Raw genomic sequence first — 26,947 nt, forward strand, 5'->3', positions numbered from 1 at the left:
TCGAAGTGTGGGGTTGAGGAAGAAACCTGGGTCTATTAAATAAAACCAATCTGTGGCAGGTTTTAATTTAAAAAATAAGGAGGTAAATTTATATTAAGGAAAAAGGGAGAAAGCACAAATAGGCAAATTTAGAAATGAGTCGAGGGAAACAAATACAGATAAAGACAATGTTAATACAGAAGAGGCTACGTTTAAAACTTCAGGCAAAATTTGAAAACCTGTTATAAATAATGATTTTTTTTTTCCCCCTTGGGAAATATGAACAGCCAAAATTGACCCCAGAAGAGAGAGAAAACCCAAATAGAACCTATTATATAATCATGGGCAGAATTTAAAAGTTTTCAAAATTAAAAGGTTGTGTCAAACTCAGTTTCACGAGGAAATTCTTTGTAACTTCCTGTGAGTAAAAAGAGCCAGTGCTGTTATTGTTACAGAATATAGTAGAACAGAGAAAACATTTAGTTGTCAAATTTCTTTTTCAAAGCCATGGTAACATGGTGTACACACACACACACACACACATACACACACACACACACAGAGAACTCTAGACAACAAAATCCATTATATTGAGGCAAAAAAATGTTAATAACATATTAAATATAATTCACCAATAAATTCATAGACTATGACATTACAACCAAGTGCATTTCGTTCTAGGAAAATAAGGTTGTTCCTATATATTAGATAAGTCATTGCACTGAATTAGTATTTTAACTGGTCAAAGGAGAAAAAGCGTATTATCAGAGCGACTAATGCCTAAAATATATTTGATAAGATCAGCATACATTTTTAATGAAAACTCTTTAGTAAAATAACAGTAGAGGGATACTTTCTTACCACTACTTTACACACACACACACACACACACACACACACACACACACACACACACACCCTCTGAAATCCAGCCATGTGCTTAATGAGGAAATTGGAGACATAAGTCCATTTTTTTGGAGTCTGAGGTCAGGAACAGAAATGAGATTCCCGTTTTTACCCCCTTTACTGAACATTGCTCTAGAAACTCCAGGCAATACAATTAAACAAGAAAATAAAATGGTAAGGAGACGCTTAGAAGGAAACAAAACTGCTGTTTGAAAATTGTATACTTGTAAAATACATGCGTATCAACACGAAACCTGTTAAAAATAAGAGAATTCGGATACATCCAAATCAAATAGATTCAGTAGCTTTTTAGAAGATACACAAATGTTAATGATAATAATAAGAACATGAACAACTAGCATTTAGGAGGTGCTTCCTTTGTGCCAAAGTTGTTTAAAATGCTTTATATAGATGCATTTGCTTAGTTCTCGAAACAACCTTACAATGAAAGAAGAAAATCTCCTTTGAAACATCAAGAAGATAAATTACCTAAGACGCAGAATAACGTAGTGGCTAAGAGCCCAACTACCCAGGTTGGCTAATGCATGACCTTGAGCAAGTTAATTAACCTCTTGGTATCTGTTTCCACGTCTGTAACCCAGAGGTGTCAATAGTATATGCTTCATAACATTGCTATGAAATTAAATGAGTTAGTGTGTAAAATGCTGAAAACAGTATGTAAGTGTTAACTGTCATTATTCTTAAACAAATGTAGTAAGAAATGTGTATAGCCTAGAGGAAGAAAACTTTAGAATCCTGACCAAGGGATATACAAACTTTTTTTTCCCTGTATTTAATACAATTTAATTTCCACAGATTCTTGTGACATCATTTGAGTTTTTAATGAACATTTACAGCAGATCACTCAAAATACTAGTCTAAGTGATTTATAGTTACTCAGAGCCCCAGTGATGAGGAAATGAGGAAGCCTCGTATGAGTCAAGGGCCTTGTGATGGTAGCCCATTCTCTTGATCAGGAAAATGTAATCAGTGAAAGAACAAAGCTTCTGTGTGTGTCTGATTGCTAATTAACCCATTAGCAATAGGGAGAAGAGTCTTTCCTCTGTTCAAGCAAAAATTTTAAGACTACCATTTCTGTTTTTCATTACTGCCAGATTTAATTGTTTAGCTTAAAATCTGAAAGGTGACTTTCAGTGTATAAAGTTCAATATTAAAACCTTGAACTTCTAAACTTTTTCAAGATTATTTCAAGTCAGATGCAGCATATTTGCTTTTCAGGATATTAAGTGGGTTTTTTTGGCTAAAAAAAAATTTCATAATGTACTATTCACCAACCCCCCATAACTCATGATTATATTTGTTACTTAGATTTAAATAATCAGATTTTCAATGTTTAATTCTAAAACCCAGTCACAGTAGATCATTGAAAAGTAATCTCATTTAACATCTATTGAATATATGTTGTATATGTTGTAAATACTAAGTTAAGAAACGAATTTTAATTTGAACTGCCCATTAGCCCTTGGCCATGTTCCCCTGGTAACCTGCCATCTTGATTCTTTCTCTGTCTCAATGATGGGTGACCCCATCATCATATTGACGACTCAGTCTATATTATGCAAGATAACAGGGAAAAGAACTTCAAATAACCTGCAGGAGTCGAAGTGTTGAAATACTTTAGGACTAGACCCCCAGACCCAGACTCCAGAAGAGCTGGGGGGAAGAACAATGCAGTACAGAACTACAATTTACCTTCATAACATTATAAATTAAAGAGCGCTAAATGCTCAACTCGGCCATTATTTCCCATTGACGTAAGAGGCTGGCCTCATATTTGCTGTAGGAGATTTTTTTTTAAGTAATAGAGTTTAAGAGCAGTTTTAGGTTCACAGTAAAATTGAGTGGAAAGCACAGAGAATTCCCAAGACCCCCCCCCCCCACCACTGCCGGCACATATAGACATTTCCCCACTGTCAACATTCCCCACCAGAGTGCTACCTTGGTTACAAATGATGAACCTACATTGAATTATCGTTATAATCCAGACTATAGTTTACATTAGGGTTCACTCTTGATGTTGTGTAACCTACAGTTTTGGACAAGTGTATGACTTGTAGCCCTCCTAGTAACATACAGAAGAGTTTCACTAACCTAAAAATCTTCTGTGCTCTTTTGATTCATCTCTCCCTCTTCCCAAACGCCTGACAACCACTGATCATTTTATGATCTCCGTAATTCTGCCGTTTACAGAATGTCATATTATTGGACTCATACAGATGTAGCCTTTTCACATTGACTTCTTTCACTTAGTAACATGCATTTAAGGTTCCTTTGTGTCTTTTCATGGCTTGATAGCTCATTTCTTTTTAATGCTGTATAATAATCCATTGTCTGGATGTATCACTTCTTTGTCAAAGATCTGTTGACTATATTTATGTGACTCTATTTCTGGGCTCTCCATTCTGTTCCATTGATCTCTTTGTCTCTACTTTTGCCAATACCACATCTGTCCTGATTACTGTTGCTTTATAGTAAGTCTTAAACTCAAGTTAGTGTCAGCCCTCTGACTTGGTTCTTTTCCTTCCATGTTGTGTTGGTTGTTCTAGGTCTTTTATCTCTCCTTATAAACTTTGGAATCAGATTGTTGATATCCATAAAACAGTTTGCTGGATGTTGGTTGGGATTGTGTTGAATCTATAGATCAAGTTGTGCGAAACTCATATTAATCATATTGATTTTTCCTATCCATGAGCATGGAATATTTGTCCATTTGTTTAGTTGTTCTTTGATTGTTTTCATCAGTTTTGTAATGTTCCTCATATAGATCTTATACATATTTTGTTAAATTTATAACTGAGTATTTCATCTTTGGGGGTGCTAATGTAAATGGTATTGTGTTTTTGAATTTCAAATTCCATGTATTCATTGCTGGTATATAGAAAAGTAATTGACTTCTGTGTATTAAACTTGATTCTACACCTTTGTATAATTACTTCTTAGTTCCAGACGGTTTTTGTCAATTCTTTTGGATTTTCTACATAGACAATTATGTCATCAGTGAACAAAGACACTTTTATTTCTTCCTCCCCAATCTGTGTACATCTTATTTCCTTTTCTTATCTTATTGCACTAATGCTTTCCTTATTATTTTGTTCATGTTGTTTTGTTCACGTTTGTTGATTTGCGTTAGTTTTTAATTCTTTTATAGTGAAATTTGTTATTTTTAATTCATGGAAAAACTACCCTTCAGTTTTCCATGAGTCATACTTTTGCAGTTTCCTATGCAAGATTTATATTTTTTCGCAAGCACTGGATCTTTGTAATTCTTGACGTACTCTCCCACTTTGCTTTCAGTATTATGCTTCTGTATGGCCATGAATTTTGTAGTCATATTTTATTACTTTTAATTCTCTACTTGGATCATTACATTCTGCTTTCTTTTTCATAATCTGCACAATCTTATAATAAATTCGATTTCTTTTTTCTCTCTTTTGTGAAGATGGAAAATATTATTGAAGTCTGATTATTACTTCATGGAAGATATATGTCAAATATTACTTGTCTTAAAGGATTTTATACATGAGATTTGTCAAATATTACTTGTGTTATAGGATTTACTATATTTTAAAATTTACTGGCTTCATCTCCCATCCCACACCACACCTGAGAATTACCATCAAACGTTTTCTTGAATTCTTCACATTCTTCAGAACTCAATAAGTCAAAGAAAATGTATTCCATTTTTAAAGATCTCTACTTTTTAGAAAGTCCTTCATCAAACTGAACCAAGATCTTTCACTCTGAACATTTTACCTCTCAAAATTTTGCTCTCCAGATTCACAAAGAACCAGCCTCATGTACCTTCCACCTGTTAGTTCTTTGTATATTTGTAGACAACCATCATGTTCCTTCTCTCTCTTTTCTGGGTTAAACATGCTAGTATCTTGAAATATTCCTGGGAAGAGATGACTTCCCATTCTCTTTATCATTTTGGTTCTTCTATGCTAGAAACCATTTTTAACTTTTAAAATATGAAAACAGTCATGTTTGATTCCTTGAACTAACCTGTCTTGGCCTGAGGGGATAACCTCGGTGTTAGGAACAGCTATCTAAGAGCTGACGGACAATAGATGGTTTCCACCAAGGGAATGAACTTTGAGGAACGGGTAGGTGAGGCATCGTTCGTTATCTCTTACTTTATAGATGGCTCATTCAGAGAGAATCACATGCAGTAGTTGGAGGTGGAATTTAGAGTTTTCCAGTCTGTATCAGCACCTAGAGCACTTTGAAGATGGCAGATCCTCAAAAAGCAATGGTTTGTACATGCTGTTGGTGGCCTTTTGCGATGGTATAACAGACCTCTGAGATTGGGAGCAGGTTTATGCTCAAGACTTGTGTGCCACCTACTTACCTACAAGAACCAGAATGAATAAAACTGGGCAAAGAGAAGCTCATTTGGGAACCTGACTTATGAAAATTTTCTTCCTCTGATGTGTGCAGTCATTCTGCTACACTGTGTTTGTTGATATTTTAATGAAAGTTTTGTCCCCTTTTCATATGTGGCTGTTAATTATTAACTCATGGTGTGGATTGATAACATAATTTCTCCAAAGAGCTACAGAATGTGGGGAAAAATCTCAGTGCTTCCAACCCCTTTATTTTATAGATGATAAAATAGAACCCTTGAGGGACCAAGTGACTTGGCTCAAGGTCCCTTAATCCTGTGTCCTCAATGGGCCACGGCTATGGTGAGCTCTAAGTTTGCCATTCCCTGTAAATAGCCCGGATATATGGAGCAAAGTGATGGAGGAATCAGACCAGCAGAGAGAAAAACAGCAGCAGCAGGGAGTAGGCAAGGCGCTAGAGAATTCACAGTGTTTTATAAACTTTAAATTCCCAACTGCTACGCTATAATTCTGTCTTGGGAGTCCATTATAAGGAAGTCATTTTGGTGACTTGGATGAGGTCCATAGGAGATGTGCCTTGACATCTAATTTGTGTGTGTGTGTGTTATAGTGAGATGCCATTAAGATTCTCGCAGCCTCTTTGGAATGTGGGGAGGGAGGACGTGTTTATTTTATAATTCCACAGTTAATGCTTCTGGTGTCTAGAAGCTTCCATTCATTCATTCAAACACATTTGATGAATGCGCGTATCCATTTTGTACAACACACTGTGTTAGGTGTTTTGCATTTAAAGTGAATAATTCAAGCCTTGAATTAAACCATTAAGGTAAAGAAATCAGCTCTTCACTGTGAATTAAGGAGGCTTACTTTTTTAAACTGGCTTGTTTTACTTCGATTCAGCATACCAGCAAACTGAAGAAATAACTGTTTTGCCTAGAAATTCAATGCCTGCTTACGGTCATCAAGAAAAAACTTTAGCAATTCCTGTCCTAGGAATTTATCCTGAAGATATACTCACACATTTCCCAAAAGATGTATGTACAGGATTATTTTTGCACCGTTGTTTTTAATAAAAAAAAAGATTAAAGATAATCTTAATATTCAGTAATAGAGAACTGGTTAAATAATGGATATACATGGAAAAAAATATGCAGATGTGAAACAGGACCAGTATATTCTTTATATATGATAGTTACCTCCAATGATGTAGATACTATCTATCTATCTATCTATCATCCCCTCTAACTTTACATTTTGAAAAATTTTAAATAGAAAAGTTATAAGAATATTCAGATAAATATATAATTTTCAAGTATACTCACTAGTTGTTTTTTTAAATTTTATTGAAGTAGAGTTGATTTACAGTGTTGTGTTAGTTTCTGTTGTATAGGAAAGTGACTCCATTATACATAAATATATTCTTTTTCATATTCTTTTCCATTATGGTTTATAGTAGGATACTGAATATAGTTCCCTGTGCTATACAGTAGGATGTTGTTGTTTATTAATTCTGTGTATTATAGTTTGCATCTGCTAACCCCAAACTCCCAATATTTCACTCCCCCACAACCCCTTTGGCAACCACAAGTCTGTTCTTGATGTCTGTAGACTCAGTAATTGTTAATTTGCAGACATCTTTGGGGAAACTGTTTAAAAATAAACTGTAGAAAGCATAACATTCATCCCTAAATACAAAGCCACGGCACCACACACCTAAGAAATTTAGCATTGAAACAATAGTATCATCTAATATATTATTCACATCTCCTTGGTTATCACAAAAAAAATTTATGGCTTTTTTTTTTTTTTTGAGATTTGGCTTCTTTTTCTTTTTTTTTTTTTTTGTAGAATTTGGTTGTCATGTTTCTTTAGCTTCTGTTTGTCTAGTCTACCTGCCTTTTGTATTTCATGACAATGATCTTTATGGAGAATACCAGCCAGTTGTCTTGTAGAAATTTTCATAATCTGGATTTATCTGTTTCCTCACAATTACATTCCAGTGAAACATCAAGAATATTACAGAGATGCTCTTAGTGATAAGTTTATTCATTTGGTTAAGGTAGTGGCTGCCAGACTTCTCCATTGTAGTTCCCTTTGTATTTAGCAACACGTCTGATATGGACTGAATTGTATTCTCCCCAAATTCATATGTCGAAGCCCCAACCCCCCAGCACCTTAGAATGTGAGCGTAGTTGTAGTCGGGGTTTTTAAAAAGATAATTAAAGTTAAATGAGGTTGTATGGGTAGGAGCTAATCCAGTGTGACTGGTATCCTTTTAAGAAGAGGAAATGTGAACATATTAAGAGACACCAGAGCCACGTGGGCACAGAGGGAAGCCCATGGGAAAAGGCAGCAAGAGGGCCGCCGTCTGCAAGACAAGGAGAGAGGCCTCAGGCAAAACCGACTCTGCTGGCACCTTGATCTTGGACTTCCAGCCTCCAGAACAGTGAGAAAATACATTTCAGTTGTTGAAGTCCCCCAGGTCTGTGGCACTTAGTTATGGCAGCCTGAGCAAACTAATATGACATCTGAGGTGTGGTACTTTGAGATCATGTACATATGCCCACAACATTTCACTCAGTGGAGTCTGGTTATTCTTCACAGAGACTTGTCAAAACTTACTTGGGTTATGCAACCTTAGATTTGGACAAGTCACTAGACTTGACTGGCTCCAGTCTCTGTTGATTCTTGCCTGAACCAATGAGTACATTGGAGGTGGCAAAATAGTCATTTTCTAAAGCTACTAATGTAACTTTATTGTCAGGAGTTCTTATGAGAGAAGGGTTCCACCTTCCTCTTTTTTTTTTTTTTTTTTTAACTCTATTATACATTAATTGATTTTTAAAATTCAATACGTTATCATCCACTATCATTATTTTTTTAATGCTCAGATTACTTCAAACCCAACTGTTGGAAGCCCCTTCACGCAGGCTCGTGTGTATGTTGACATGTCTGGATCAATCTTTGAGCATTTCCTGACACAGTAATAAGATGTTACAGGACTACTTTGTATTTTCTTTGCTTTTGACGCAGAAAGAGCCATTTCCCAAGATTCTGAGGTTTTTCTTTTTTCTTTCTTTCTTTTTTTTTTTTTTTTTTAAAGTGGGGAATAGAATTTAGAAACCAAGATCTGGGCATTCCCAAGATGTACTTGTTGCTTGTGGAGTGACCACATTTTCAGACCTTTTCAGTGAATGGAACTAGTTTATATTAATAGTTCTCATTTGTCTTAATCTGCTCAGGCTGCCATAACAAAATACCGTAGCCGGCTGGCTTAAACAGCAGACACTTATTTCTCACAGTTCTGAAGGTTGGAAAGTCCAAGAGCACGGTGCTGGTCAGTTCGGCCCCCCAGCTAGGGCTCTGTGGATGGCCACCTTCTCACTGTGTCTTCACACGGTGAAGAAAGGGCAAGCGCAGCTCTTTATTCCTCTTCTTACAAGGACACTAATCTCATCAGGAAGGCCACACCCTCATGACTTCATTTAAACCTACTTACCTCCCAAAGGCCCCACCTCTGAACACCATCACATTGAATGTTAGGGCTTTAACGTATAAATGGGGGCAGGGGACACAAGTGTTCAGTCCGTAATATCATTTTAGTCTCGGCACAGGGTTTTCTTTCTCACTTTTCTCAGATACGTATCTCCCTCTCTCACATGAGAGAACCCATGATTCCCAATTACATCAATTTGTTTATTTTTCTCTATTCTACAATATACTCAAAATCGTTTTAGAAAAACTACCCTCTACCACTACTGAACAACAAACAAAATAAGTAAAAGTCAGATTTCTTTACAGTTCTTTTTAGTTCTTTACAGTATATTCTGTAGAGTCAGAATTTACTGGGTCCGTAAGTTAGTGAAATTCCTTCTTCTTTCTCTGTAGTGATATGATAGCAATCTGAGGTAGAGTCATTTCATTGGTGTTTTTATATCTGTTTAATTTTAAGACTTGCTTCCAAGCTCTATTTCAGGTGCATAATAGTTTGAACAGTAGGTTGGTATTTGAATTAAAAGAAGGAAAATGTAAAACATTGATTTGTTTGCATAAATATATGTGTGGAAGAATGTGCCAGGAATCGATCACTGATTCTGAAAAGGAGAATTGAGTGGCTACAAAGGGAGTTGCAAGGGGGACTTTTCACCGTGTACTGCTTTGTACTTTAAAAAATTTTGGATCAGAACTGTTTTATCCATTAAAAATAAATTTGAAAATCAGAAGGAAATAATCCACCTTTCTTTCATCCATCCCCCTCACACGCCATTACCTGAACGTCTAGATGCCTTTGTGAGGCACAGCTTAGAGGATTCTACCTGATCCCAAGAAACTCCCAATTACGGTTACTTTGACTTCCTGCTGTCTCAGTGATGAGTGAATTGTCTAAGCAGAGAGGCTGCATCTTCCAAACCGTTTGAGTCACTTCCCCAGGATATTTCCATGAGCCATCAAAGCGCATACTTTAGCAGTGTCTCGATGTACTTGTTAAGTTTCTTAGGAACTTTTTTTAATGATTCAGTGCATGCTCTCTCTGAGCTGCATTTTGTCACCTTCAACATTCAACAGATGTATTTGGCTCACGGGCTGTTTCTGATTCTCAGAGAGGAGGAATTTTTTTATCCTCTCGGTTCCGCCTGGTACTAGAGGCATTTTCAGTTAAATGCTCTCTGTCTCTTTCATTTCTCTAGTCTTTGAGGCTCTCTGTTTAACCCTGGATGCTACAGTTATCTCTTCAGGACTTACACCACCTCTGGAAACTCGGTGTCGTTGCCAAAGTGAAGCGAAATTACAAATAATAACCATCTGTGGACTCAGGCCACCATCTGTTGCAACTTTGTCCTTGGTAACAGGTTTTAGTCTGAACTGTGTGGATTAATATTTCCTTGCCCTACGCCCTTGTTGCTCTTATGATAAGTTGACAGTTTTTGTGTGTCTGTGGGTATGTGTCCACGTGCTTGTGTTTCATTACAACGGTGACTGTTTACTATTTGCCGTTCTAGAACTCAGGAATCCCAGTTATTTTACAAACACAGACAAGTAAAACCCAGAAACCTTCCTGGGGTGGAATTTAGTTGCTAGTAGCCTGGGTGGGCGCAGGGGTGGGCAAGGAGCTGGGTAGCAGTATGCTGGAAACAGAAAGAACCCTGTATCAAGAATCAGCTCACCTGGATTTGCACCCTGGCTTTCATCATATTACTTTTTCATTAGTTCACACGTGCCTTCCCTCACTCGTTCAACAAATATTTATTATTTCCTGTGTGCAAGGCACTCTTTTGCATGACCTTACCCAAGACACTTAACCTCTATGACATGTATTCATTTTTTAAAAATAGACTTGATTTTTTTTACAGCAGTATTAGGTTCACAGCAAAAATCAGTAGAAGGTACAGATTTCCCATAAACCCCCTCTCCCACACACGCATCACCTCCTGCGTTATCAACATCCCCCCACCAGAGTGATGCATTTGTTAGAGTTGATGAACCTACACAGACACGTCATTCTCACCCAAAGTCCATAGTTTACTTCAGGGTTCACTCATGGTGTTGTACATTCTGTGGGTTTGGAAAATTTTATAATGACATGTGTCCATCATTATGGTATCACACAGAATAGTTTAACTGCCCTAAAAATCGTCTGTGCTCCACCTTATTGATCCTTCTCTCCTCTGGCAACCACTGATTTTCTTTTTTTTTTTTTTTTTTTACTGTCTCCATAATTTTGCCTTTTCCAGAATGTCATATAGGTGGAATCAGACAGTAGGAGCCTTTTCATACTGACTTCTTCCACTTAGTGATATGCATTTAAGGCTCCTCTATGTCTTTTCATAGCTTGATAGCTCATTTCTTTTTAATGCTGACTGATATTCCATTGTCGGGCTGTATCATAGTTTATTTATCTGTTCACCTACTGAATGACATTGTAGTTGCTTCCAAGTTTGGAAATTATGAATAAAGCTGCTATAAAATGCATGTGCAGCTTTTTGTGTCAACATAAGTTTTCAGCTCATTTGTGTTAACACCAAGGAGTGTGATTGCTGGAATATATGGTAAGAGTATGTTTAGTATTATTAAAAAAACAAAAACAAACAAACCAAAAACTGCAAACCTGTCTTCCAAAGTGGCTTTTCCAGTTTGCATTTCCAGTAGCAATGAAGAGAGTTCCTGTTGCTCCGCATCCTCTTCAGCATTTGGTGTTGTCAGTGTTTTGAATTTTGACTTTTCTAGTAAGTGTGCAGTGGTATCTCGTTGTTTTAATTTGCAATTCCCTAATGACATATGATGCTGAGTATCTTTTCATATGCTTATTTGCCATCTATTTATCTTCTTTGGTGAGCTGTCTGTTAAGGTCTTTGACCCATTTTTTTTTTTAATGGAAGTAGAGTTTCTTTACAGTGTCACCATTTGGCCAGCAAGATGGTGGAGGAGGGCATGAGCTCACCCCTTCTTACAATTTACCATGTTGTGTTAGTTTCAAGTGTATAGCAAACTGATTCAGTTGTGTGTGTGTGTGTGTGTATATATATATATATATATATATATATATATATATATATATATACACACACACACACATATATATATATACATACACATATATATATACATTTTTTTCAGATTCTTTTCCATTATAGGTTATTAAAAGATATTGAGTAGGACTTCCCTGGTGGCCCAGTGGTTGGGAGTCCACCTGCCAATGCAGGGGACAGGGGTTCGAGCCCTGGTCCGGGAAGATCCCACATGCCGTGGAGCGGCTGGGCCCGTGTGCGACAACTACTGAAGCCCAAGCGCCTAGGGCCCATTCTCTGCAATGGGAGAAGCCACCGCAATGAGAAGCCTGCAACTGCAATGAAGACCCAACACAGCCATAAATCAATAAATTAATTAAAAAAAAAAAGATATTGAGTATAATTCCCTGTGCTGTACATGTTATACATATATACGTGTGTGTGTGAGTATATATATATACACACACACACACGTATATATGTATATACGTATACATGTTATATATGTCCCTGTTGTTTACCTATTTTGTATACAGAAGTGTGTATCTGCTAATCCCAAACTCCTAATTTATCTCTTTCCCCCCACCCCACCATTCCCTTTGGCAACCGTAAGTTTTTTTTTTGGCCCATTTTTTAATTGTGTTTGTTTTCTTATTGTTGAGTTTTAAGAGTTCTTTGTATATTTTGGGTAACAGTCCTTTTTCAGATATGTCTTTTGCAAATATTTTCTCCTAGTCTATGGTTTGTCTTTTCATTCTCTTGACAGTGTCTTTTGCATAGCTGAAATTTTAAATTTTAATGAAGTCCGGCTTACCAATTCTTTCTTTCAGGGACATATATTCATTTTTTAAATGGGGTTAATATTGCCTGATTACCATGTCTTACAGGTGTGTGATGGGTGTAGTATAAAAGTGCTTTCTTCTTTAAGACATGATGGTGGTGTGTGTTTCTGCCCTCTCAAATTCTAGCATGGTTCTATGTCTTATTTTCATCGCTAAAAGATGATGTGTTGTCTTCCAGGTGTAACTTGCAAGGAGCAACCTGACTTTCTCTTTTCTTTCTGTCACAGATATTAGCAATGTCCCATAGAGTGGATATTGCATTAGACTGGATCCCGGAGTGAGAGAGATCTTAAAACAGAGCCTCTAGCCCATCTGCGATGGACACATCATACAACCAAGAAGTAAACTTCTGTCGCTTTAGACCACTGAGAATTTCAGGATGTTTGTTACCTCAATGTAACCCAACCTATCCAGTCGGCTACAGAGGTCAGAAAGATAGGATAACTTCAGAGCACCTTGCCTTCTGCGAAATGAGGGAGTGAGACTGAATTCACAAGGTGGCCCATGTTGGCCCGACCCACAAGGACTAAGGATCTGCAGCCTCTCCCATTCTTTGACCCAGGATGAGGAGCAGAAGGGAGAAGAGTGGGACCAGAATCCTCCGGGGCGCTGTCTCTGAGTGGTGGTGGGCCATCTCAATGTCCGGATGATGATGATTTCCATGCATGGTTTACAGCCTCATTGTTTAGGGCATGACATAGCATAGAAATAAACTGGAGTCAAGAGGAAAGGTTAGCAGAAGTTCTGCTTTCTTCCATCTTTAGGATGGAATGTTTTTCATCTCAAAGAGGCTCTCTCAAGCCTAATGAAATAAAAACAGACAGCCATGGCCTGAAACCACCCCTCGTGTGCTTCAGGTCCCAGGAAGCTCATTGTAGGGCAGGTGCATTTATGAGAGTAATGAGGATGGGAGGAGAGAGCGTGTTTGTTAAGCACGTATTATATGCCAGGGTCATACTCGGCTTTGTATATGTGTGTTAGCTATTGTATCTTAAAGCTAACCCTCTGACTTCTAAAAAAAAAAAAAAAAAAAAGAGAGACTCAAAGCAGTTCAACTCTTGTTACAGGTTTTATCTAGTAAATGATGGAGCAGGATTCAAATTCAACTCTGTGTGACTCTTCTTCCTGAGCTTTTTGCATGGCCCCATTCTTCCTCCCACATAAGTTGCTCAGTTGGGTCTAAAAAGGCGAGGAGACTGAAATGGCATTGTTTTGAAGCTCAAATTTGCCTCTCTGGAACTGAATGCTGACCGTGGGTGACAGCATTGGAACAGACCTCCAGATGTCGCTACCGGAGAAATTACCGACAAGCTGAAGCGCGATCGTGAGGTTGACAAATATGAACTTGACGGGGGTTTCGCTGCATGGCGTAAAGTTCTCTTCCGTGACCTCTCTGGACCGTGATGGTTGGTGAACACCCAATTGAAGGTAAGACCAACTCTCCTATTTGTTGGGGGACTCTGGGTGATGGTGTTATTCAACAAAAAAGGCACTAGACTAAACTGTACTCACTCATAAAGATAATCATACAAACTTCTGCTAGATTTCTTGGACAGTGTGCCAGCAAGCATTCTTCAGGGTCAGGATTGTTCAACAAAGTGTTGCCTGATTTAAAAAAAAATAATGATAATAAAACTGAAAAGGGGGGGGGGAAAGGGCCTGCTGATAGTAAATTCATCTGTCAGGCCAATAAACAAATCCATTAAAACAAAATAACAACAGGAAGCAGCAGACTCCTAAGTTTGGAGCCTCTGAGTGGCTTCTTACTTCTCAGTAACTGTGTAAATGCTCATCAGTTAAGTTGAGGGCTGAGAGATAGGAACCAACAACTGCACACAGAAACCTTTTGGAAGAGCTTAAAGATTTAGCAATGGCCCTTCTCCAATTTTCCATCTTTTATTTAACTCCTTTGAACTCCCACTAATTTCCAGGCAACACTTTGGAATTCCATTTTTAGCTTTGCCTTTTGAGTTATTATTTTTTTCCCCTGGGTGTACAAATCTGTGTATGGAGACGGCCTCTCCTTTTCATGAAAATTTTTCTTCTTGATTACTGAATAATGTTCGGTGCCGGGATGATGTAAAGATAAAGACTGATTTGAGGAAGAAAATGAAAGTGATCTGTAACCCCGTCACTCAGAGGCAGTCACTGTTAAGGTTTCAGTGTATTTCTAGCCAGGATTTTTTCTAAATGTGCATATACTTTTTTTTTTTTTTAAACATGGCTGAGAGCATGCTGCTTTCAGAGTCTCCTGGGGAGGAGGCTGTCAGGAGCACAGACTTTGCATCAGATGGGCTTACAATCATGACCCAGCTCTGTCACTTAATGATTCATGGGGCACGGGGCAAATCAGCTATAAGGCTCTGTTTCCTCAGTAGTTCACTGGAGATAATATTCATACTAACTGCTTTTAGGTCTTTTGAGGGGTAAATGATACCAAGACCTAAGGCCTTTAGAGAAGTGACTGACACTTAACTAAACATTGAATAAGTGTTAGCTATTATCACTGTTCCCCTCATATTATATACATTTTTCCATGTTATTAAATATTTTCTCAATCATGATTTTAATGGCTGCATGAAATTATATTTTAAGGGTATACTAGAATTTATTCCTCTCTTATTGAATATATTTTCTGTTTTTATGAGTTCTGTACTTTATGCTGCACTGAAAATCTTAATAGACAAAATTTTTTTGGTGGTACTGTTTATTGGGTTCTTAGGATTGTTTCCTATAAGTGGAATAGCGAAGTGGGAGGAGTTTAACAATTTTCAAGGTTATTAATACATATTCAAGAGTTGCATCTATTTAGTCTCTCACCATGATTATGTCAGTATGACCCCTTCACTGTCAGGGTCAACCCAGAGTGTCATCATGCAACGTTATTAATTTTTCTTATTTTAAAATCCAGACTATGTGTTAAATCATCTTTACATTTTGTTTTGAGTGTCCTAGGGGAGGTTCTATTTAATTTGCAATCACATTTATTTAGGTGAGTCTTTGTATTAATTGCTTTTGGTGCACACCATCCAGTCTTTTGTACTCCGATTTCCAACTCTTGGGCTCTTTAATTTTCTTTGTCATTCAAGCCGTTAGACTATGTCTTCAACTTTTTTTTTGTCCAAGAAGGTTTTATAGGTGGTATGACTTCTTAAGCTGTTTGTTGCTTCCACACATAAAAGACAACTTGACTGGGCATAAAATTCTTGGGTTAAAAACCCCCCAACATGATTTGTCTCTAAGATGCCCAGTCATCTGGTAGAAATAGAAAATGTATACGCAAACACTTGTTTCTTCTCAAGAGCTAACAGAATCTACAGAACTCCAGAACGGGACTCTCCAGTAGAACTTTCTAGAGTGGAGTAAACGTTTATTGTCTGCACTCCCCAGCATGACAGATGTCAGCCTCTTTTGCAACTGAGGAACTGAATTTGAATTGTTTTGAGTCAATTTGAATATAGTTACTCACATGGGGCTAGTGGCTTCCATATTGGACTACACAATTCTAGAAATATAGAGTGGAAAGAAACCATCAAGGTTCACACCAATTTTGCTGCCATGAGCACATCACCTTACCTTTCTGGGTCTCCATTTCCCCATCTATGAAATACTACTACTTTCTCAGGACTACATAACAAGTTCATGTTAAAGCTTAGACCAGAGCCTTAAGTAATCATTCTCAGTCTGGTTTTCTTCATATTATGGTGCAATTGAATAGTTTAAACTTTGAGCTATGATGCCAGAGATGGTTAATTAGATTGATTCCCCCCAACCCCCCGATTTCTATGCCTTTTAAGCTAATAGCTTTGGTTTACCTGACCACCCTACATAAAATGGCATTTCTAGTTGTTCCTTATTTCTATTTCCTGCTCCATGTTTCTTTCCTTATCACTACCTGAAATTCTGTTAAATGTTTATGCAATCGTACATTTATCTGTTCCCCCACTAGGAGGTCAATTCGGAGGAATCAGGGACTTTGCTTATCGCTGTGTCCTCACCGTGTAGAAAGGACTCTGGGCATGATTGGTGCTCATTACAACTTTGTCTGGTAGGCGGATGAGTGAAAGAAATCTATTAATCAAGCTCAACTGGGGGAAGTTTGCTGTAGGGTGAAAGGGGAGGAGGAGGGAGCTGCTTGATTCCGTCACATAGAGATTGCAGTTTTCAGTTCACAGTTAGGTTTCGATTTGAGATTTTGTCTTTTTGAGCTCTGTGCTGTTGGGTAGGCATGTTGTCTTGCAGAGACGTTTGATTTCTCCCCGATGAAATATCCATCCCAGAGGACAGCTGTACTCTTACTGTTTTTACTGCTCCCACTACACAGGAGTCGACCTTCCGAGAAGGTTGATGTGTTCATCTGAAGAGATGACCAAGGCCCAGCCCAGGAAGACCTTTCATTCCCTGAAATCATTCTCTGCTTTAAGTGAATCTGTAAAAGGGGGAAGTCATCCCTGCACCATAGTATGAACATGAGGATATCAATGAGATAACCTAGGAAAGCATCCAATATGCCTGTCAACATGCATTGCCTTCTCTCTCCCCCATTTTAACCCTGAAAGTTATACTCAAGTGGGAGAGCCATGCTCCAAACCCGGATTTTCTTTTGATCCCACTGGGCTGCCTGATCACTACTCAGCATAACTGAGTTGAGGGGAGAGTGGGAGTGGGGTGGGGATGGATGGCGTCGATGTTCATGGGCTCTCCCAGGCCAAGTCTTCCAAAGCCTGTCCAGCTTGCAGTGATGTGCCTAGGCGCCGTGATCCCAACTAGGCAGGTTGTGGTCAGCCTGACCCAGCACCTTGCCCCATCGAGCTGCCCATCGACTCCGAGAGTATACAGATGCCGAGGAGCCCTGACAATGAAGCCCTTCACAATGGAGTGCCTGGATTTTATTGAGAAAAGCCAATCCCCTCCCATCTGTCATTTGGCACTTAGCACTGTAGTTATTCTAGATGAGTGAACACTTGTGTTATATTTTCCAATAGCAAAACTGGGGTCACCAGGGTGCCTGCTGTTTTAGCCAAATCCAGATGGGGTTTTCCTATAAACAAGTGCGCATGGAATATTTATGCCGCCCGTGGCACCTGACGCCTTAATACTTAGGCCTTCTATGTAGTAGCCACTCTTCCTATAAGTCACTTTAACACACTAAGTAAATATTTTAATATAGCCATGTCACTGTTTATTATAGAATGGCTTGGGCCCAGATCTTGCCTAATGCTTGGTTAAAAAGTCAGTTTATACCATCCTTTAAAGTGAATCAAAGAATGCATAAACGCCACTCTTTTGTTACTCAGAACTCTGTTTACTTTACTTTTCTGTAAACCTTGTGAAATGCTTGCTTACAAAAAGCTGACAGATGCCAGATTTGCTCATTAACTGGAGGTGTTTTCCAAGTCAGGAAGATGAGGTGTGAACGTGGGAGGTGGGCTTTCTTCTCCGAGGACATCTCCCAACGTCCACTGCCCAGGGGACCTGCCGTCTGGCCCGGGGATCTTGACCTATAGCTACTAGGCAGTGAATGAGATTGAGAAACACCAAATCCGAGACCTGGCTCCTAAATCAAGCCTGTCCTCAGCCTCGGAACAAAAAAGGCCACTTAGACAGTGGTATAAATGGGACATGCCTCCTTGATGTCTGTAGGCAACATGATTGTAATTAAATCACCTTCCATCCTGGTCGCTGGACTCACCCCTGCTTTCCTGTATTAGCCACCGAGGCCCTGACCGGAAAATAGGAGGATGCTAGTTGAGGCAATAGAGTTTAATTCTGTCTTCTCAGCTGTGTCTGTTTTCCCTTCTTTCTGTACAGCCCCCCTTTAATTCTGCATATAATTTTTCATCTCTTGTTTTTATATTTCACCCCAGCCTGTTTTCTCTTGTTGGTTGTTGATCTTACTACATACATAGAAGCCAGTTGTCCTAGTTCTCTTTTGAGCTGGGGAGATGGGATATTGGTGGCGGAGGGATCAATCTTCTTCCTGCCTCAGTAGCACATTGTCCTGGGGCTAGAGAACGGCGGTCCAGTTCTCTAGCTACAAAGACAAGTTTAACTTACAAAGGTTAAGTTGCAAGGCCCCTACTTGCAGTGGCCCTTTCCACCATCCTGGAGAGGGCCCTAGAAGGCTGTGGACTTTCTCGCATGTTTTTAAAAAATTTGTATGAGTATGATATTTCGATGACAATCTCATGTTTTTATAAAATTTGCACGAGTATGATATTTTGAAACGTCCTGCCCAAGTTTTTCGATATTTCGACAATCACTTAAGACAAGCTATCTTTTTCACTCCTGCTCTCCCGTCATACTTCACCTCCTGTAGAATAACGAGGGCATGGCCTCAGGGATTTGGAGATCTAAGGGGAGTTCAGTTCATTTTAATTTCACAGCATGCATTTCTGTGAGTTAAGTCACTGCTAGCTGTCCAGCTGTAGGAGTGGCTTCTAGGGGACTCCAGTCGGCCACAGTGCCAGCTCGCCCTTGATCGAGACAGTAGTGTTCAGGTCCAGAGAGCACCTCATACTAAGACATGTCACCTAGAACCTGAAGATACAAATGTATGGAATCAAAGCTGGTCTATGGAAAGTTCTTCGAAATCTTACAATGTATGAAAAAAATATATATTTCCCAAATTTATAATAATTCTAACAATTTACGTGGTATTTCCCAGTGTTCCTGGGAAGCTGAAAGAAACTTACAGTTCTCATTATTTGAGAAGGTGATCAAAGAAGGTACAGACAAGAAATGTAGGGAAAGTATTACAGAATCATGTTAGGCAATTAATTATTAAAATACTATGTACAGTTTTGGATTTTTGTGATTATTGTATTTTTCATTTTTTTTTAAATTTGTAATTTGTTGTGATTTATTTTCTCATTCTAAACAAAATCTCATTTGTGTCTAATTTTGTCTTCTTTTACCTAAAGAGGCTGCAAACATTAGGTAAGTTCCAGCCCTGAGAAAGTCTAGCTCTGCCCCAGTCTAGCTAGCCAAGTTCTTCCCTCTCGGAGTCAGGGGCCACATTTGTGGGACGTCCAAGAGTCCAATATAGTTTTCAGGTAGACTTGGTTTCATAAAGCCAAAGGTAAACCATACCCTACAACGTCCTGCCCAAGTTTTTCTCAACCTAGCCCCATCTGTCTTATAATAAACCCAATTCTTCCTGTACCTTGGCATTAAATTCTCTACTTATTTTGTTTGCCAACATTACTGTGAAGTCTTCTCTTGTAATTTTAGTGAGACTCTGATAAATAATGCAGGGGAGGATGTTACTTAGATGTCCTTTGAAGTCAGGAGGCTCAGTAAACTGAACTCTTAGTAACATATCCAGACATCTTCCAAAATTGTGTCCTGAGTCTGGCAGTAACAATGTTTCTTAGGAAGACATTCGTTCTGATTACCCCGATTCCATTAGTTCTCTTAACTTGAACAGCGGTATCCTTTTCAGATGTCTGGTGGATTTCTTGTCAACTTGGTAAAGACTGGAGCCTGAAGGGAACGTAGGCTTATCCTGTATAGGACTTTAAAATGGATTCTTTCAGAGACGGATGTGAATTCTGGTTACATAGTTGTGGTCCCGGTGGAAGGAGAAAAGTTTAGGTCTCTGACAGTTTCGGTTTGTGATGGTTTTGACTTTACAAATTCAGAGATCTAGAAACCTGGAGAAGAAAACGAAGAGTATCAGCACTGGAGGAAGCTTCTTAGGAACTGTACCTCTCGTCGAGAGAGATGCATTGTTGTGTTTGCTGGAGGGCTGGGGCTTAGCAGTTACCCGGGACGGAGACCCTGACCTTCGCTAGGCAGAGGCTCTCGGCTCTCGCTGGCAGCCTGATAGTGCAAGGATGCTTTTTTTTTTTTTCTTTTCTCTTTCCTGGGCTGGGGTTAAGAGGAGAGAGAGAGAAACAGCATGGTAAGCTTCCCATTCAGGGTCATCTTCAGTCCCAAGGACCCAGCAATGTATCCCAGATGTGGCCCTTGGTCGTACCCCAGTTACCCTTCACCTTCACGCTCCCTCCCAGTCATGAAGCTTTCAGCAGTTTTATGGTCTTTCCCCTTTTCTTTCACAAATGCAGCAGGAGTTTATATGTCATATTGGCTTTAGTTTCAGTATAGACTCGTCAACCTTCTAGAAGCAGTTTCTCAAAGTTTCTGGCTTGAAATTTCCTTTGTTTCCAGTGCTTGTTCACTGAGTCGTTACTCATTCACTCACTCATGCATTCATTTGACAAGGTTTTACTGAGCACCTACTATGTGCCAGCCTCTGCTCAAGGTACTCAGGATCCAGAGATAAATTAAAGGGATAATGTAAGTCATTGCCTTTCTTACATGGGGGAAAGACACGGCAAATAAGTAGTATTTCCTGTGTTTATTCATTCTAAGGTACTTCCCATTTAACATCTCTGAAATTGGAATGTATTTTACAATAGGTGACATCGTATAACTGCTGTCAGACAGGCAACAGTCGTGACAAAGCTCTCACAGCCTACATGTGTGCAAACTTGGCCGAAACTCCTGTGCTGTCATCCATTCAGTTGAGTTAGCAGCATGTGTTTGCTGATGCTACACATGTCGAATTTAATTATCTTTTAAAACATCTTCAGAAAGACTACATTATGATTTGGCTTTGAAACAAATTCTTTTATAGACCCAAAGGCACAGCAGTGGGGCATAAATTTGGTATTAGAGAAGCAAATATTTGTTGTCGGAGAAATGAGTGCCATTCCATCTTTTCTCGCAAAACGACAACTATGCTTTACGGAACCTAAGGAAAGAACATGTCCACGATTAGCTTATACCTATCTTAAGCCAAACAGTGCAACTGAAGGCAGGAGAAATTGCCAAGTCCTCCAAGATAGATAAAAAATTTCCAAGCCCTGTGAGGCTGGTGTGATGGATTCTTACATCCTTCATGACTCCTGTGGAGACATCAAATGCCATCATCTTATTGCCCCTGGGTTTTAAATTTTTTAATTTATTAGTGGTATGTAAATCATTGGTGCCTTCCATTTAATGATGTTTTAGATCTGATGAAATTCAGTAATAAGATGTCAGGTAGTAACAGCTGCTATAAGGAAAAGTACAGTAGAACAAGGCAGTGGAAACCAGTAGCCGGAAGGATGAGGGGCATGGCTGTTTTAGATGGAGCAGTGAAGGAATCCTCTTTGAGGTGACCTGAGAATGGAGACTGACATTGATTGTCATGGGATGACCTTGGAAAAAAGGATTCCAGGTGGAGGGAACAACAAATATGAGACTGAAGCAAGAAGACATTTGGAATGTTCAGGGAAGAGCAGAAAGGTCTCCTGGGAATGACGTGGAGAGAGTCCAGAGATGAGGTTGGGCAAAGGCAAATCACACGGGGCCCAGAAGGCCATGATGGAGATCCTGGATTGGATTCTGAGTGTCCTGGAAGGAAGCCACTCAAGGATTTTGAGCAGGAGAGTGACATTATTAGATGCTTGATTCCAAAGATGGGTCTGGCTGCCATTGAGAATTGATGGTAGGAGGTCGGGGTGGAAGCAGGGTGACAGGTTTAGAAGAAGATTCGAGAAGAAACAGGAGGTGAGAAAGCAAAGACGGATTTTGTAAGTCAAATTCAGGAGTGACCTTGAGCGGATGTGGATCAGGAGCCGGGGCATGGGGTCTAGGGAGTGTTTGGTTTTCTTTTCTGGAGGGCTCTTTTAAGATGGCAGGCGTTAGGGTGGGCGTGAATGATGACAGCTAAGCCATCCAAGGTCCAGGGCAAAGAAGCTGAGGATGCAGGAGCGGAGAGGAGCTACAGGTCCGGCTCCTCCTCCCTCTGTATCTTGGGGTCTTTTCACCTCAAATATGAAAGGGGTTCGGAAGGCACCTGGGCTCCCTTTTTCTCTTACCTGAGATTCGATTTCCTTTTTAGGACGGAAGATGCACACGTTCCAAGCATCTGACTCTCTCCTGCTCTGGTTCCTCTCCTCTGGGACCCACAGGGCTCTAACATGCAGGAAAGTACCTGTGCTTGTCTCCACATTTAATCCCCTTTATCTTCGGTTCTTGAACCCTAGCAATAAATGTTTCATTGACACGGGAAAGTGAGTTCTAAAGAAACAGAAGTTTATAGTTGGGCAGGTGGCAAAGAATCACATCTCCATTAGGCTTTATTGCTTCCTTTTGTGTAGAACCATGGTCTCTGGGCTTCTCCAGATTGCTTAACACTTATGCCCTTTGGCTAGTTCAAAGCTGTTTAAGCAGGCAGAACAGTTATTTAATGATGTACAAAGTGGTTTCCTCACAGGTGTTCTCTGAGGAGATTTCAGTGTGACCTTCGTCTCAAACTTCTACTGCCGACCTCCAAGTTGAGTTTAAAATGAGCTAAGCTGTGGAAGGCCCTCCCTGCCCATCTTCTTCTCCCTCTCATCAGCGGTACTGCTTTCCTCCACTTTTCCTTCCTCATCCTCCCCTTCCTGCCCTTCTACCTCTTTCTGGAAACGGAAAGCTCTGTTTGGAGGGAGGGCATCTATGAAATGGGCAGAGAAGGAAGCAGAGGTATCTCAACTCATAATGAGAATATGTGTGTGTGTGTTTGCGTATCTCTAGATATAATGCTTATATAATGAGAGTAAATGCATACGTACACTTATTATTTAATAATACATATTAAATCTATAAATTATATGATATAAATACAGTGTTTATAAATTATAAATGTATTATTATTAAAACCTCATTCAGCAGGAGTGTGTATACATTTTCATTACGTAAAATGAGAGTAGATATATACATTCTAACGTGTTTAAATATATATAGAGAGAGAATATGTATGTATGTAGAGAGAACATATAGAGAGAATGTGTATGTATATGCACGTACATATAATACATCCTTATTGTATATGAGAATATATATACACTTTCCCTCTCAATAGGGTTTTAATACCAGCTTGACTTAATCACCATTTTGGTTCTGAATCCAGGGTTCATCTTTCCTGAGGGGGTGATGTAAAGAGAGTTTGCGGTTATCTCGTGTACAGTTAACCTGCTCGTTGTGTAACTTACAAGCTGCCTGTGATTCCCGCCCCCCCTCCTCTCCCCCGCCCCCCGCCCCCAGGGCTTAATCCCCAGCAGAGAGCTGGCTGGGCGGCCTCGCTCTTCCCTCCCCTGGGGCACCCTCGTACGAGCAGCTCCCTCTAAGCCCAGAGAATGTGTTACTTGGCATAAGGCAGATGCCTCCTTCCAGCTAAATCGTCCTCAAAATGTGCTGCCAGACAAGACCATCAAGTTCTTTCGTCACTCTCTGAGGCGCGGAGGGAAGGGCTGGGGCCCGGGCCGCGGGAAGAGAGACGCTGAGCCCAGCTCCGGGGGCCGCAGGGGCAGGGCTGGCCTCCTCTGACCCCGGGGGCGCCGTGGGGGGGACCTGCTTTCCTCCTCTTCCCACGTCCTCCCTGCCTGTCTCCTCCCGCCCTTGCCCCTGCCCCGCCTCTCAGCCGACTCCTCTCTGTGTGGAAGAACTCGCCAGTCTTTCAGGAGACCCCTTCCCGCGCTGCCACGCCTCCCCCGTCTCGCCGTCTCCGCGTCTCTGCCCTGTGTCCCATCCCTTCGCCTGGACGATCTTCCTCTTTAGGAGCCGAGTGTGTTCCGCTCTGTGGACAGAGGCTGTTAAGGCGCTCAGTGTGTCACCTCCCAGGTGAGGTGTGCCTATGCTGGCAGTGGTGTCCCACAGAAAACAGATGAAACCATTTTTCTGTCTCAGTTCCCCTGAGCGGTACGACCTGCTAACCTCTGCTGGAATTGTGGTGGAAAGCGTGACCCAGGGCCGGAGGGCTGTGGCTTCGGTCGCCCTCTCCACCGCGCACTCGCCAGCTCTGGGACCCAGGACAGCTTCATTCATTTGTTCATTCACTCCACCACGAATCTTTGAGCGTGAACTACAGCTGAGGCTCTGTCCCAGCCGCTGTGGATACAGAGGTTTGCAAAACAAAGCCGCTGCTCTTGTAGAATTAGGAAGATAGGGAATCTTCCATAGGGAAGATGGGCAATCCACAGAATCTCGTACAATTTTTAAATTCTCAATGCATTTGCATGAGTTAAGTGTGAATAATAGTATCTCCTTCCTAGTGATACTGTAGGCATCGGAGAAGAATGCAGCACACTAACATTATAAATCAACTATCCTTCAATTAAAAAAACAGAAGAATTCAGCATGTTGCATGTGGTAAATACTCAAGTGCACGAGGTAAACATAGTTCTTTGTAGCAGCACAGTCACGCTGCGGTGAGTCTCACGTGGAGGGGAGGGGTGCCCATCCCCGAAGGGACCTTCAGGGACTTGCGATAACTGTTGCTTTGTGTGTCCAGCAAGGGTTCCCATCGCTCTTCCAATTATAGTCCAGCCCCACCTTTGCCACGTGACCTGGTCCAGTGTCCCATCCTTCTAGCAGCCATGATTGGCTCAGGAGGTGAGCACGTGACTCAGGCAGAGCCAATCTGAGTCCTCTTGGGCCTGCATATTAACTGTGAGTGAGAGACGCTCTTTCCCTTCTGGGAATTCTGACCTGGAGCTGCTCAGGAATCTGCCCCGTGGAGAAGCCATCTTTGCAGGAGAGAATGAGGTCAACCTGCGGAAAAAAGCAATTACGAGGAAAAGAGATGCCGTTAATAATATTAGAATTCCATGTTGCACATACATTTACTGCTCTTTAATAACCTTTGAGGTAACTACTGTTGTTACCCATCTTTATTTTATTCTGTTATTTATTTATTTTTGGCCACGCCTTGTGGCTTGCGGGATCTTAGTTCCCCGACCTGGGATTGAACGTGGGCCCACAGCAGTGAAAGCGCCGTGTCCTAACCACTGGACCGCCAAGGAATTCCCAGCCACCTTCATTTCAAAGATGAAGAAGCTGGGGACAGAAAGGTTCAGTAACTGCCCAAGGTCACACAGTTACTAAGTGACAGGACCTGAAACAGGCATTGTTGCTGAAACAGGCACTCTGGCCCCAGGATCTATATGCTTGACCAGTGTCTCTTTCTTTTCTGGCTCTTCAGAGTCCAGAGTTGCAAGATCCAGGTGCTGGTTCCCTCAGCCCTTCCTTTGATTTATGAGTAACGAGAAATTCCTTCCCAGGCACGTAAGATTATCTGTATCTATACTTGTACCATCTGTATCTTTATCTCTCGTTATCTACATCTATTTTTATTCCTAAAATTGGTTTGAGTTGAGTTTCTGTTACCACAAGTACCTGAAAACCATTGCCAGAGCATTCTGAAATATGTGTATCATTTGGAAGAAATCCCCTCGGCCGATTCTCGTTTGCACCGCCTCCCCCTGCCCCCCTCCCCCCGACAATTACACTGCTCCACCAATCTGTATTTGAGAATTACCACCTTAATGTAGTTTAATTCTCATGTAGTTTGTTTTTTTTCAATTGAGTCAATGCTTAAAGTGTGGGTAGTTGGAATCCATCAGAATTACTTTCTAAATTGACTTTGACCTTCCTGGTACTATGACCTTGGACTGTCTGTCTGAGTTCCTTACGTAGAAACTACCCTGGAACTGAAAACCATGGAGGGGTTTTGTTATATTGGTGCTTACTTAGCATTAATGTTATTTCTATAACATTGTTTGTCAGCGGTATTAATAGAAATCTCCTGTGCAAATCATTACCTAGGGGATTAAGTCATCAACTTGATCCATACGTACAGTTGCATTTTAAACTTAAGAACTTGCATCCATTCATGAGAATCCCCTGTGAAGCTTCTCCTTCATGTTTGGACTGTATGAGAACCTCAGTCCAAAAGAGTAGCTTCTGCTTCCAAATGAGAAGCACAGAGAATTCTAGAACTTTCTGACTATTGTGGTCTATGATTTCTTTTCATCCTACTAGGGAAACTACATTGGAAACCGGTCCTGCATAATTTGATGAGTCTTTGTCCCCTTTGGAATGATAGCTTGCTGGTTTATATCCCTACACCAACTGAAATGTTTTATTTTTTTTCCCCCATGTGTAAGTTCCCAAGCTTCTGTTTTCTTTTAATTTATTGGGTATAATCCAGTCTATGTTTCCAGTTCCCTGACGTCATTGCCAAGGTGGCTGGTTCTAAATGAGCTTCATTCTAGAATAGAATCAGACATCCTTGGTCATCAGTGAGACTCTTGGTGCCCTTTATGGTCAAGAGACCTCAGTTTATTCAATTTAGGGCTCTCAGAAGTGGAGGGGGGAGGTCATAAAATCTATTGCCCACTTAGAGATTCAAGCTAAATGGAACTCTGGCGAGACCTGGCAGCTACTATGGGGAAAGTAACATTTGTCATATCACTGAAGATCAACATTAGTTAATCGCACTTACTTGGTATGAAAGTGAAAGTACTTGGAATAA

General features: G+C 40.3%; 1 protein-coding gene across 1 annotated transcript in view; it reads left to right on the forward strand.

Annotated features, from left to right (window-relative positions):
• Positions 1-13,990: 13,990 nt before the first annotated feature.
• MYOCD (myocardin) overlaps positions 13,991-26,947 on the forward strand; it is a 249,407-nt gene continuing 236,450 nt past the window's right edge. The window contains exon 1 of the mRNA XM_059907682.1: positions 13,991-14,028. Within this exon, the coding sequence (XP_059763665.1) occupies positions 14,004-14,028 (25 nt within the window). The 5' untranslated portion in view covers positions 13,991-14,003. The remainder of the gene's footprint in view (positions 14,029-26,947) is intronic.

The sequence above is a fragment of the Balaenoptera ricei genome, chromosome 20 (assembly GCF_028023285.1).
Source record: "Balaenoptera ricei isolate mBalRic1 chromosome 20, mBalRic1.hap2, whole genome shotgun sequence".
Taxonomy (NCBI): Eukaryota; Metazoa; Chordata; class Mammalia; order Artiodactyla; family Balaenopteridae; genus Balaenoptera; species Balaenoptera ricei.